The sequence below is a fragment of the Carcharhinus amblyrhynchos genome, chromosome 1 (genome assembly GCF_965287045.1).
Source record: "Carcharhinus amblyrhynchos chromosome 1, sCarAmb.v2.hapA, whole genome shotgun sequence".
In the NCBI taxonomy this organism is placed as follows: domain Eukaryota; kingdom Metazoa; phylum Chordata; class Chondrichthyes; order Carcharhiniformes; family Carcharhinidae; genus Carcharhinus; species Carcharhinus amblyrhynchos.
This window is the reverse complement of record NC_137324.1, coordinates 120422429-120436009: the sequence shown is the minus strand read 5'-3', so window position 1 is coordinate 120436009 and position 13581 is coordinate 120422429. Positions and strand designations below refer to the sequence as shown.

The 13581-nt window shown below is 42.6% G+C and overlaps 1 protein-coding gene across 1 annotated transcript in view; it reads right to left on the bottom strand.

Moving 5' to 3' along the window:
- The window catches only part of LOC145350180 (5'-3' DNA helicase ZGRF1-like), a 94835-nt gene that overhangs the window by 63817 nt on the left and 17437 nt on the right, over nucleotides 1-13581 (bottom strand). The window contains exons 9-11 of the mRNA XM_080199230.1: nucleotides 8112-8247; nucleotides 1266-1939; nucleotides 908-1046 (exon numbers count right to left, since the gene is read on the bottom strand). Coding sequence (XP_080055356.1) covers nucleotides 908-1046; nucleotides 1266-1939; nucleotides 8112-8247 — 949 coding nt within the window. The remainder of the gene's footprint in view (nucleotides 1-907; nucleotides 1047-1265; nucleotides 1940-8111; nucleotides 8248-13581) is intronic.

Here is a 13581-nt window from a genome sequence, read left to right as displayed (position 1 = left end):
CTCCAACCAATGGAAATAGAATTATAGAATCCCTACAGTGCAGAAGGAGGCCATTCAGCCCATCATGTCTGCAGCGACCACAATCCCTATCCCCACAACCCTACTTATCTACCCTACAAACCACCTAACACTAAGGAGCAATTTAGCATGGCCAATCAACCTAACCCGCACATCTTCGGACAATGGGAAGAATGCGCAAACTTCACACAGATAGTGGCCCAAGCTGGGAGTCGAACTCGGGTCTCTGGTGCTCAGTGCTAACTGCTGTGCCACCATGCCACAATTAATCTTTATCTACCCTGTCTTTTTCTGTTAATCGCTTGAAGACTTTGATCAGATTACCCCTCGACCCTTTAAATTCTAGAGTAAACAGGCCTAATGTGTATAATCTCTCCTCACAACTTAACCCATGAAATCCAGGTATCATTCTTGTAAACCAACATTGTACTCACTCTAAGACTAGTATATCCTTTCTAAAATATGGTGTCCAGATATACTCGTAGTACTCTAAGTGGGGTCCAACTAGGGTTTTGTATAGCTGCAGCATAACTTCTGCATCCATATCAGTTCCATATTTACCCACTGAGCCATCAGAGATAGACAATGTTAACTGGAGATCATTTAAACCATTACGTCTACTGGTAGTTTTGAATAATCACAGGACTTGTAAACTAAAAATAGCAATACTTGTCTCCAGTGCAACTAGTTAATCTACAGCAATCTTTGAATAGCTTTAGTGTCTACTTCAAAGGTTTTTGAGTGACTTAAGGACATAATACATAGGAGCTGTCATGGATGCTTTAAACAATCAACATGATCATGGCTCATTTTCTACCTAAGTCCACTTTCCTGCTCAATTCTTACATCATTTGATTCCCTTAAGTTCCAAAAATTGTATTATTTATACCTGTTATTGCTGTTGTGAAGACCTGTCTGTAATGGGTAGGACTAAGGAAGGTAGCTGGGATGGTTACTTGTCTCTTAACAGTCTTTGTTCCTTGCGAAACATCTGCTTTGGGAAAGCATAACTCAGACACTGTGACACTCTGCAGTAAAGAACAGAAACTGAACATTCAGAACCAAATCAATGTGTATTTTATGGCTGACAAGCCTAAAGTGTCCTTTTTATTATGCTCATCTTATACTTTTACAAGCAACTTTTTATCACCGGATATAAAAAAGAAAATACATTAAAGGAAACATTCTCAAATGCAATGGTAATGTAAAAATTACATTGCGCAAACAAATTGAAACTAGTAACTTACCTCAGAATCTTCCCTGTATTGGTTTCTTTTGCTCAGTACATTGTGCCCTTTCTGGACAGAACCAATGACTGGCAACGTGCATGTTTCATTTCCTTTGAACACACTTTCATGCTGTTCAATCAGTTTGTCCTTTATCAATTGTACAGAAAAGGAATCATTTACATTTTTTTGGATTGCAAGTGCCTTTCTGTTTTCTTCCTCAAATGCCGCCATTTCAAGCATTTGTCCTGGACCAAGGGTATGATCTTGTTGACTCCAGCCACAACTGTTTGGAGACGTTGGGTTGGGCGGCTCTGCAATTTGATACTTTAGCCATTTGCTAGCCCTGGCCTGTAAATTTGCTTGAAGGCTTGTCGGCATTGCAAGTTCTAGGGTGTAAGCATCAGCATTATTCACAAAAGTTTCACAGTTCCTGTTCACATACTCAGGCCTGATTCTGTCTTCTGAACAGTCAAATAAACCTTCTTGTCGACTATTCATTGAGTTAACAACCGAGTGCTGGATAAGCTGATCTGGTTCAATCGTACCTGAAAGGCTTTCAAAGGAATTTGAAGCCTGAGTCTGGTTGATACGTTTATCAGTTGTTGGCAAAGTAACAAGTGGAGTTCTTTGTCTGAGAGCTGATTGGCTTCTTGAAACTACACTATTCGCTAAATTGTTTGGCCTTTCATTTCCTGTGAAGGACAAGATCATGCATGAACATAAGATTGTCTGCAGGAAATATCTCTACAAATATAGATTGTGAACCTGTTAAGCCTTTCGTCAGTTACTAGGTACATATAATTTGTATGGTAAAAGCAAAATTTTGCAGATTCCAGACATTTGAAACAAAACCAGAAAATGCTGGAAAAGAATCATAGATTCCCTACAGTCCAGCAGCCATTTGGCCATCGAGTCTGCACTGACAACAAACCCACCCAGCCTCCATCCCTATAACCTCACGCATTTATCATAGCTAATCCACAACACAGTGTGGCCAACAATGGTTGCCAAGGACCCAGGTTCAATTCTGATCTCTAGTCACTGTCGATGTGGAGATTGCACATTCTCCCTGTGTCTACATGGTCTCCTCCAGGTACCTCCCACAGTCCAAAGATGTGCAGTTAACGTTAACTGGCCTTGCTAAATTGACCAAAGTGTGAGGGGATTAACAGAATAAGTATGGGGTTGCAGGAATAGGGTCTGGGTGGGACTGTGGTTGGTGCAGGGTCAATGGGCCGAATGGTCCCCTTCTGCACTATAGGGATTCTATGAAATCCACCTAACTCGCACATCATTGCTGTGTGGGAGGAAACCGGAGCACCCGGAGGAAATCCACACAGACAAAGGGGAAACATGCGAACTCCACACAGTGACCTATGCCGGAAATCGAGCCCAGGGTCCCTGGCGCTGTGAGGCAGCAGTGCTAACCCCACGGTGGCACATTTAGAAATGCAAAAATGCTGGAAAAACCCAGAAGGTCTGGCAGCATCTGTGCAGAGAGAAACAATGTGAATGTTAAATCTAATATTTCATAATTTCAGTGTTTGCTCATCAAGGTGACATAGCCTCAGCTTTTTCTTGCATTATCTTTAAACCCCTCTCCACACTCATATCCAATAATAAGTGCAAGGAGCTCATGAAATTCTTTCAATACCAAGACAGATATCATTCATTCAGCGGTCTCTTTCTGCTTTCCTCATCACCATAGTTTCTAGGCCAAACCTTTCCCAGGCTCTATCCAATGTCGCTGTAAACCCCAGCTCACTATAATTCATTTCTCATCTGATACAATACATTCTCCAGCATTAATTTTATCCCCAAGATATACCTCCTGCTCCATTAACTCTGTGCTCATTAAAAGATTAAACCCCAACTTCCCTTTCTGGAACCCATGCTGGCTAACATGGTAAATGATTCTGTGGCTGAACTATCTGTATCTATGCTATCCAAAGTGCCATCACTGCCTTCCTCAAAATGCCCAAATCCATTTCTTTCCAAAGATCTTGAATACATCACCTCCCAAATCCGTGCCCATCACTTGTGTAACGTCCTGTTTAGATCTGTCAAGTCAGGTTACTTTTTTAAAAAGTTTATTTATTAGTCACAAGTAGGCTTACATTAACACTGCAATGAAGTTACTATTGCCGCACTCTGGCACCTATTCAGGTACACTGAGGGAAAACTTAGCATGGCCAATCCATCTAACCTACATATCTTTGGACTGTGGGGGGAAACTGGAGCAGCTGGAGAAAACCCACATGACACAAGGAGAATGTGCAAACTCCACACAGACAGTGACCCAAGGCCGGAATTGAACTCGGGTCCCTTGGTGACGTGAGGCAGCAGTGCTAGCCACTGTACCACCATGCCACCCTGGGGAAAAAAAAGCATTTGTAAATGTTGCTGCTTGGTTTCGAACCTGCGACATTTCGCATGTAAAACGAACGCGGTAACCACTACATTAGAGAAATACAGGCTACACTACAGAAACACAGGTGTCTCTTCAACAGCAACGCTAAAAACAACCTCGCTGAATTATATTCTCTGTGATTCTGGTCATAAGACATGTGACTTGTCTTTGCAGCTACTGAACTGCGAAGGGGTTTCAAGTTTTAGCAGTGCATGTTCCTTCCATTGTGACAGCATGTCTGATGCTCAAAATATTTTTCAATCAAGATGGAACTAGAATTTCACATGAAACAAGAAGTAATCTGGTTCCATTCATTTCTTTCTCAAGCTAGTATTTGCACTGCAGCTGTGGCTTCAGACAATAATACACAAAGCTTCAAACTTTTTGCTAGTACGTGGAACTTCATGTTTGTCTAGCTATACCAACATAAGCCAGTGTCTCAGTGATTACAATAAATTCTCAGCAACCAAACTGCTCTTAATTACACGGGCTACTGTCACTTAGAGACAAAGACTAAGGCCCTCAGGGAATAATACAGGAAACAACTATTTGTTAAATTTGAAAAAAATGTGTTGAATAAAAGTGATAAGGGAAATCTGAAATGGTGATTAGCCAGTTTATTTTGTTGTCGGTCATGGATAATCATAACCAAGAGTAGAGCTTTCAAGGGAACAACAAATAATCATCTGATATTAGATTAATCACTGACAAATAATCTGGGACAGTAGCCAAACAATGGAATGTGTCAAAAAGAAATAACTTTGGTTGAGTGAGTTGCACAGGTTTTCACAGCTAGGTCAAAGGGGGACTTATGACATCACTTCCATTCATGGAGGTAGAATTTTGTCAGGACTCCATTCCACAGTCCAAAATGAACCTCCTCTATGGTGCCAGGAAGCAGCATGGTCATGTGAAAATTATCAATTGCATATTTACAGTAATATTTTCATTTAGCAATCTTTGTTTTTCCTCACCGAGGAAATACTAGGTGGAAAATAAATTGCTGAGTGTGTTTGGAAATGCCCATATAAGGAAGAGTCCTATTGGACAAACGTTCTAAGCAGGATGTGTAGGCACCCATTAAGTTCAAGTGCTGAACTTGTATCATCATAATTAGCACTGCTGCCTCACAGCACGAGGAGTCTGGATTTGATTCCCTTGGGTCACTGTGTGCATGGAGTTTGTACATTATCCTTGTGTCTGCGTGTGTTTCCTCCAGGTGCTCTGGTTTCCTCCCACAGTGTGTGTTAAGTGGATCAACCATGCTAAGTTGTCCATTAGTGTCAGAGGGATTAGCAGGGTAAATATGCAAAGACATGGCGATAGGGCATGGGTGGGATCATTGTCAGTGCAGACTCCATGGGCCGAATAGACTACCTCTGCACTGTAGGGATTCTATGATTCTATGTTCTTCAATCATTATGTATAACCTAATATATAGGTTATTTTTAGCAATAGGATGACAACACATCTCAGGATGACTCTGAGACTAAGGGAGAGGATCACAATGGTTGCACTGGGGGTCCTGATGGAGGCAGTATAGTGGAGAAGGGATGTTCTACACTCTATGTGCAAGTCACTGAGATAACTAACGCAGTGGATGTGGGAGGTGATTGCTAAGGAGGTCACAGCCTGGAACCCTACCCCAAGGGCATGACTCCATTGCCACAAAAATTTAATGACGTGAAACAAGTAAACGAGGAAAGATCACAGGTGGGATATTCCCATAAAAATTCTAAGTGCCAAGTTTGCATAAAAACTGGAATAAATCCCACTTTTTTTCAGTGGGAATTTTAAAATTAATCTCCCACACTCTGTGCACTGCAAAGTACACTCGCATGATTACAAAAAATCTTATAAGAACATAAGAAATAGGAGCAGGAGTAGGCCATCTAGCCCTTCGAGCCTGCCCCACCATTCAATAAGATCATGGCTGATCTGAAAAGGATCAGTTCCACTTTCCCGCTTTCTCCCCATAACCCTTAATTCCCCTGTCTATCAGAAACCTATCTACCCATGACTTAAATATATTTAGCGAGGGAGCCTCCACCACTTCAACAGGCAGAGAATTCCAGAGATTCACCACCCTTTGAGTGAAGAAGTTCCTCCTCAACTCTGATCTAAACTGCCTCCCTCTAATCTTGAGGCTGTGTCCTCTAGTCCTGCTATCCTTTCTAAGCAGGAAGAATCTCTCTACCTCTACCCTATCCATCCCGTTCATTATCTTATACGTCTCTATAAGATCCTCCCCTCATCCTTCTAAACTTCAACGAGTACAGATCCAGTCTATTTAGTCTCTCTTCATAGGCCAACCCCCTCATCTCCATAATCAGCCTAGTGAACCTCCTCTGCACTCCCTCCAAGGCCAATGTATCCTTCCGCAAGTGCGGTGACCAAAACTGCACACAGTACTCCAGCTCCGGCCTCACCAGTACCCTGTCCAGTTGCAGCAAGACCTCCCTACTTTTGTATTCTATCCCCCTCGCTATAAAGGCCAACATTCCATTCGCCTTCTTGATCACCTGCTGCACCTGCAGACTGGATTTTTGCGACTCGTGCACAAGGACCCTCAGGTCCCTCTGCACCGTAGCATGCTGCAGCTTTTCACCTTTTAAATAATAATTCCTCCTACTATTATTTCTGCCAAAGTGGATAACCTCACACTTGCTAACATTATACTCCATCTGCCAGGTCCTCGCCCACTCACTCAGCCTATCCAGATCCCTCTGCAGACTTTCCACACCCTCCACGTAATTTGCTTTTCCACTCATCTTCGTGTCATCAGCAAATTTCGTCACCCTACACTCAGCCCCCTCCTCCAGATCATCTATATAAATGGTAAACAGTTGAGGACCCAGCACCGATCCCTGCGGCACTCCACTAGTCACCAACTGCCAACCAGAATAGCACCCATTGATACCAACTGTCTGCTTCCTATTAGATAGCCAATCCTCTATCCACGCTAACACCTTACCCTCAACTCCGTGCACCCTAACCCTCTGTAGCAACCTTTTGTGAGGCACCTTATGAAACGCCTTTTGGAAATCTAAAAACACCACATCCACCGGTTCCCCTCTGTCTACCACACTAGTCACATCCTCATAGAAATCCAATAAATTCGTCAAACACGACTTCCCCTTAACAAATCCGTGCTGCGTCTGCTTGATCAAACCATTCTTTTCTAGGTGCCTTGTTATTTCTTCTTTGATGATGGATTTTAGCATTTTTCCAACTACAGACGTTAAACTAACCGGCCTATAATTCCCTACCTTTTGTCTGCTACCTTTTTTAAACAGCGGCGTAACCTTAGCCGTTTTCCAATCTTCCGGCACTTCCTCGGAGTCCAGCGAATTTTGATAAATAATTACTAAGGCATCCACTATCACCTCTGCCATTTCTTTCAGAACCCTGGGATGCATTCCATCTGGTCCTGGGGACTTGTCCACCTTCAGTCCCATTAGTCTCTCAAGCACTACCTCTCTAGTGATAGTAATCACATTTAGGCCCTCATCTCCTACCATCCTTCTATCTTTAATATCCGGCAAACTATTCGTGTCCTCCTCCGTGAAGACCAAGGCAAAAAACTTATTTAAAGCCTCAGCCATTTCCTCATCGCTAAATCCCCCTTCTCATCCTCCAAGGGTCCAACATTCACTCTAGCCAGCCTCTTCTTTATATATTTGTAAAAACTTTTACTGTCATTTTTTGTATTTAGTGCTAGTTTAGGTTCCTACTCTCTTTCCTTTCTTTATCACCTTCTTAGTCATTCTTTGTTGATTTTTAAATCTTTCCCAATCTTATGACAAACTATTCTCATTTTATGCTGGGAACAGTTTTAATGCAGACCTATTGAGAAGAGGAATCAACAGTAAGAGTAGTGTGCTAACTTCCTGCGGGCCATTCTTCTCAATGCTGGGAGCCTTGATTAGTTACAAAGAACCACAAAGGCCTCTCCCCTCCCACCTCGACACCACTCAGCCAGAGGAAAACGCAGCATGGCTGGCTGGGCAACCTCCGCAGATGGCGAGTCCCCCACTGTTGTTGGTTGAATGCCACTGGCAGCAGGATAGGCGTTTAAGGGTTTTAATTGACCTCTAGAGAGGAAGGCCACCCGCTATCTTCGCACCGTGGACTTAATTGAGATCTCCACCTCAAACTCTTCCACCTAATCACATCACTTCCAAACTCGCTTCCAACAGGGTCATTAAATTCTGCCCAATGAGTGAAATCATAACAATAATCATTAATTATATTACACATTAATGTCTCAAAATATTTCAATGGCAATTAGTCTATTAAAATTTACAGATGCCAAGTTCATTACTGACAGTTCTTGTACACAACGACACTCCTGTACTTGATTGTAACTTATAGTTATTTTTAAGAATAATTATACCTTAGATTTTTATCCCCCAGCCTACGATTTTACTCTCTTTTGATAACAAGTAACTTACCACTGGTACTCGGTTGGTGGATTGGCACTGAAAACTCAAGTTCTCCCACATTGCTGTGGAGATTACCCCTGGAACAGTGGACAGCATTGTCCACAAATGTATCCCCCGAAGGCACCTGTTGTATTGGAGAGTTTACCTTGCAATAAACAAAATCCAAAACATCTGAATTGAATTGAATTATATTCAACATCAATCTATACTATTAAAGATTCTAATTAAAATTAAATTCAATTGAATTTAGAGAAGTGTTTGACTGGAGCAAAGAACAATATACTGTGATGAGTAAGGTTTTGAATTCAACTACAGAAAGATGTGGATAGTTTAAATATAATTGAAATGTTGCATCCTAGAACATAAATAATAATTATGTCACCGCTCACTTTATGTAGTACATATCCAAAACAAAATACTTTTTCATTCAGTTACAGAAATAATCCATCAAAAATAACTGACCAATGTCAATTGCATGATATTAACTATTTATTTTTAACATAGAACCATAGAACATTACAGCACTGAAATAGGCCTTTTGGCCCTTCTTGGATGTGCCGAACCATTTTTCTGCCTAGTCCCACTGACCTGCACCTGGACCATATCCCTCCACACCTCTCTCATCCATGTATCTGTCCAAGTTTTTCTTAAATGATAAAAGTGAGCCCGCAGTTACCACTTCATCTGGCAGCTCATCCCACACTCCTATCACTCTCTGTGTGAAGAACCTCCCCCCACCTAATATTCCCTGTAAACTTTTCTCCCTTCACCCTTAACCCACGTCCTCTAAGTTTTTTTCTCCCCTAGCCTCAGTGGAAAAACCCTGCTTGCATTCACTCTATTTATACCCATCATAATTTTATACACCTCTATCAAATCTCCCCTCATTCTTCTATGCTCCAGGGAATAAAGTTCTAACCTATGCAACCTTTCTCTGTAACTCAGTTTCTCAAGTCCTGGCAACATCCTTGTAAACCTTCTCTGCACTCTTTCAACCTTATTAGTATCCTTCCTGTAATTAGGTGACCAAAACTGCACACAATACTCTAAATTTGGCCTCACCAATGTCTTATACAACCTCACCATAACATTCCAACTCTTATACTCAATATTTTGATTTATAAAGGCCAATGTACCGAAAGCACTCTTTACAACCCTATCTACCTATGACGCCATTTTTAGGGAGTTATGTATCTGTATTCCCAGGTCCCTCTGTTCTACTACACTCTACAGTGTCCTACCATTTACCTTGTATGTTCCATCTTGGTTTGTCCTTCCAAAGTGCAATACCTCACACTTGTTTACATTAAACTCCATCTGCCATTTTTTAGCCCATTTTTCTAGCTGGTCCAAATTCCTCTGCAAGATTTGAAAAAAATCTTCCTCACTGTCCATTACACCTCCAATCTTTATATCATCAGCAAATTTGCTGATCCAACTTACCACATTATCATCCAGATCATTGATACAGATGACAAACAATGGGCCCAGCACTGATCCCTGTGGCACAACATTAGTTACAGGCCTCCACGCAGAGAAGCAAACCTGAACTGCCACTCTCTGGCTTCTTCCATTGAGCCAATGTCTGATCCAATTTACTACCTCTCCATGTATACCCAGCGACTGAACTTTCCTAACTAACTCCCACACGGGACCTTGTCAAAGGCCTTACTGAAGTCCATGTAGACAATAGCCACTGCCTTCCCTTCAGCCACTTTCCTGGTAATCTCCTCGAAAAACTCCAATAGGTTGGTCAAACATGACCTACCACGCACAAAGCCACGTTGACGCTCTCTAATAAGTCCCTGTCTATCCAAGTATTTGTAGATCCTATCTCTTAGTATTCCTTTGAAGAATTTACCTACTACTGATGTCAAACTTACCGGCCTATAATTTCCCGGCTTACTTTTTGAGGCTTTTTTAAACAATGGAACAACATGAGCTATCCTCCAATCATCTGGCACCTCACCTGTGGACACCGACATTTTAAATATATATGCCAGGGCTCCTGCAATTTCAACACTAGTCTCCCTCACAGTCCGAGGGAACACCTATCCGATCTGGGGATTTATCTACTCTGATTTGCCTCAAGTCAGCAAGCACCTCCTCCCCTTAAATCTGTATAGGTTCCATGACCTCTCATCAGGAACTCGTGCCAATACTGGAAGAGATGTCTCACAGACTATTCAACCAACAGCCTAACTATAGTCATACTGACCAAATCCTCTGTCCCAGTCACCACCATCACTACAATCCCGGGGTATGTCCTATCCAGCTGGACAGATCCAGCAGAGGTGGCTGCACATTGATGACTGAGTATGGCATCAAGGAGCACTAGCAAAACTGGAGTCAAAGGAAATCAGACGAGAAACCACTCTGCTAGTTAGAGTTATAACTGTCACAAAGGAAGATGGCTATGGTGATTGGAGATCAATTGTCTCAGCTCCAGGACATCACTGCAGGAGTTCCTCAGCATAGTGTCCTAAGCCCAACCATCTTCACTTGCTTCATTAATGACCTTCCTTCCATCACAAGATCAGAAGTGGGAATGTTCAAGAACGATTGCACAAGGTTCAACACTATTCATAACTCCTCAGACACTGAAACAGTCCATGTCCAAATGCAGCAAGACCTGGCCCCAATCCAGACTTGGGCTGGCAAGTGGCCAGTAACATTCGCACCACATAAGTATCAGGCAATGACCAAATCCAGTAAGAGAGATCTAACAATTGCCCCTTGATATTCGATGGCATTACCATCGCTGAATCCCCTACTATCAACATCCTGGAAGGCTACCATTGACCATAAACTGAACTGGACTAATCTTATAAATACTATGGGTACGAGACCAGGTCAGAGGCTAGGAATCCTGCAGCAAGTAACTCACTTCCTGACTGTTCACTATCTGCAAGGCACAAATCAGGAGTGTGATGGAATACTGTCCAATTAAAAGTAAGGCTTACACTAACATTGCAATGAAGTTACTGTGAAAATCCCCTAGTCACCACACACCTGCGCCTATTCGGGTCGATGCACCTAAGCAGCACGTCTTTCAGACCGTGGGGGCAGCAAGGTGGCACAGTGGTTAGCACTGCTGCCGCACATCACAAGGTTTGATTCCCAGCTTGGGTCACTGTCTGTGTGGAGTTTGCACATTCTCCCCGTGTCTGTGTGGGTTTCCTCTGGGTTTCTGGTTTCCTCCCACATTATCTGGATGAATGCAGATTTTACAACACTCAAGAAACTTGACACCATTGAGAGCAAAGCAGCTTACTTGAATGGTACTCCTACCACAGACATTCACTCGCTCCACCACCAAAACATAGAGGCAGGCACTAGATGCCCTGTAGGAACTCACCAAGCTTCCTTAGGCAGCATCTTCCAAACACATGACAACTGCCATCTAGGACAAGGGCAGTAGACACATGGAAACACTGCCACATGCAAGTTCTCCTGCAAGTCACTCATCAACGTAACTTGGAAATATATTGTTATTCCTTCACTGCCACTGCGCCAAAATCCTGGAAACCCCTCCGTAACACCACTATGCATGTACTTATGGCACAAGGGTCCAAAAAGGCACCTTCTTAAGGTCATTAGGGGTGAGCAATAAATGCTGGTCTGGGCAGCGATGCCCTACATCCCATAAATTATTTTTTTAAAAGCCACTGTAACTGTAAAGTTTAAGTTTAAAGTTTATTTATTGGTCACAAGTAAGGCTTACATTATCGCTCCAATGAATTCTTGTGAAATTCCCCTAGTCACCACACTCAGGGACCTGTTTGGGTCAATGCGCCTAATCAGCAAGCTTTTCAGACTGTGGGTGGAAACCGGAGCACCTGGCGGAAACTCATGCAGACATGGGGAGAACGTTCAAACTCCACACAGACAGTGACCCAAGCTGGGAATCAAACCCGGGTCCCTGGCACTGTGAGGCAGCAGTGCCAACCACTGTGCCACCCCATAAATGTTAAACTGTGAGATTAATGCATTTCCTTCAATGAAAGGCAGGATAAACCCTCTTTCTCCCTGCAATAAACAACTTCTAATAAAATTACAGGAATGCACCATGTTAACACCTGATTCCTGAGTATATAATTTGGTCAGTGTTAATTTTGTAGAAAAATAGGAACCCTGTTTTGACACCATCGAGGACACTCCAGGGGAACAGCTCGGAGGGCTCACACAACGTGGCAATATGGGTAGAACTCAGGAATAGGAAAGGTGTAGTCACAGTATTGGGGGTTTACTATTGGCCACTCAACTGCCAGCGGGAGATTAAGGAACAGATGTGTAGGCAGATTTTGGCAAGGTGTATAAGAAACAGAGTTGTTGTGGTGGGAGATTTTAATTTCCCATATATTGACTGGGACTGACTTAGTGCTAGGGGAGTGGATAGGGCAGAGTTTGTAAGAAACATCCAGGAGGGCTTCCTGAAACAGTATGTAGATAGTCCAACTAGGGAAGTGGCCATAATGGACCTGATATTGAGGAATGAGCCTAGCCAGCTGGTCAATGTTTCAGTAGGGGAGCAGTTCAGGAACAGTGACCACAATTCAGGAAGCTTTAAGGTACTGATGGATAAAGATAAGCGTAGTCCTCAAGTTAAGGTGCTAAATTGGGGGAAAGCTAATTACAACAATATTAAGCAGGAACTGAAGAACGTAGATTGGGGCAGATGTTTGAGGGCAAATCAACATCTGGCATGTGGGAGGTTTTCAAGTGTAGGTTGATAGGGATTCAGGACTGGCACATTGCTGTAAGGATGAAGGATAAGTATGGCAAGTTTTGGGAACCTTGGATAGCGAGAGATATTGTGAGCCCAGTAAAAGGGAAAAATGAAGCATTTTTCAAAGCTAGAAGACTGGGAACATATGAAGCAAGTGTGGAATACAAGAAAAGTAGAAAGAAATTTAAGGAGTAAGAAAGACTAAAAGGGATCATGAAAAAGATTGGCCAGCAGGATTAAGGAAAATATCAAGGCTCTTTATACATATGTAAAGAAGAAGAGAGTAGCCAGGGAGAGGGTTGGCCCAGTCAAGGACAAGGAAGGGAATCTATGTGTGGAGCCAGAGGTATTAAATGAGTACTCTGTGTCAGTATTCACCAAAGAGAAGGACTTGGTGGATGATGAGTCTGCGAAAGGATGCATAGATAGTTTGAGTCATGTTGAGATCAAAAAGCAGGAGTTTTGGGGTTCTTGAGAAACATTAAGGTAGACAAGTCTCCACGTCCTGATGGGATATACCCCAGAATACTGAAAGAGGCAAGAGAGGAAATTGCTGGAGCCTTGAAAGAAATATTTGTATCCTCACTGGCTACAGGAGAGGTCCCAGAGGATTGGGGAATAGCCAATGTTATTCTTGTATTTAAGAAGGGTAGCAAGAATAATCCAGGTAATTACAGGCCGGTGAGCCTTACCTCAGTGGTAGGGAAATTATTGGGCAGGATTCTTCGAGACAAGATATATTCCCACTTG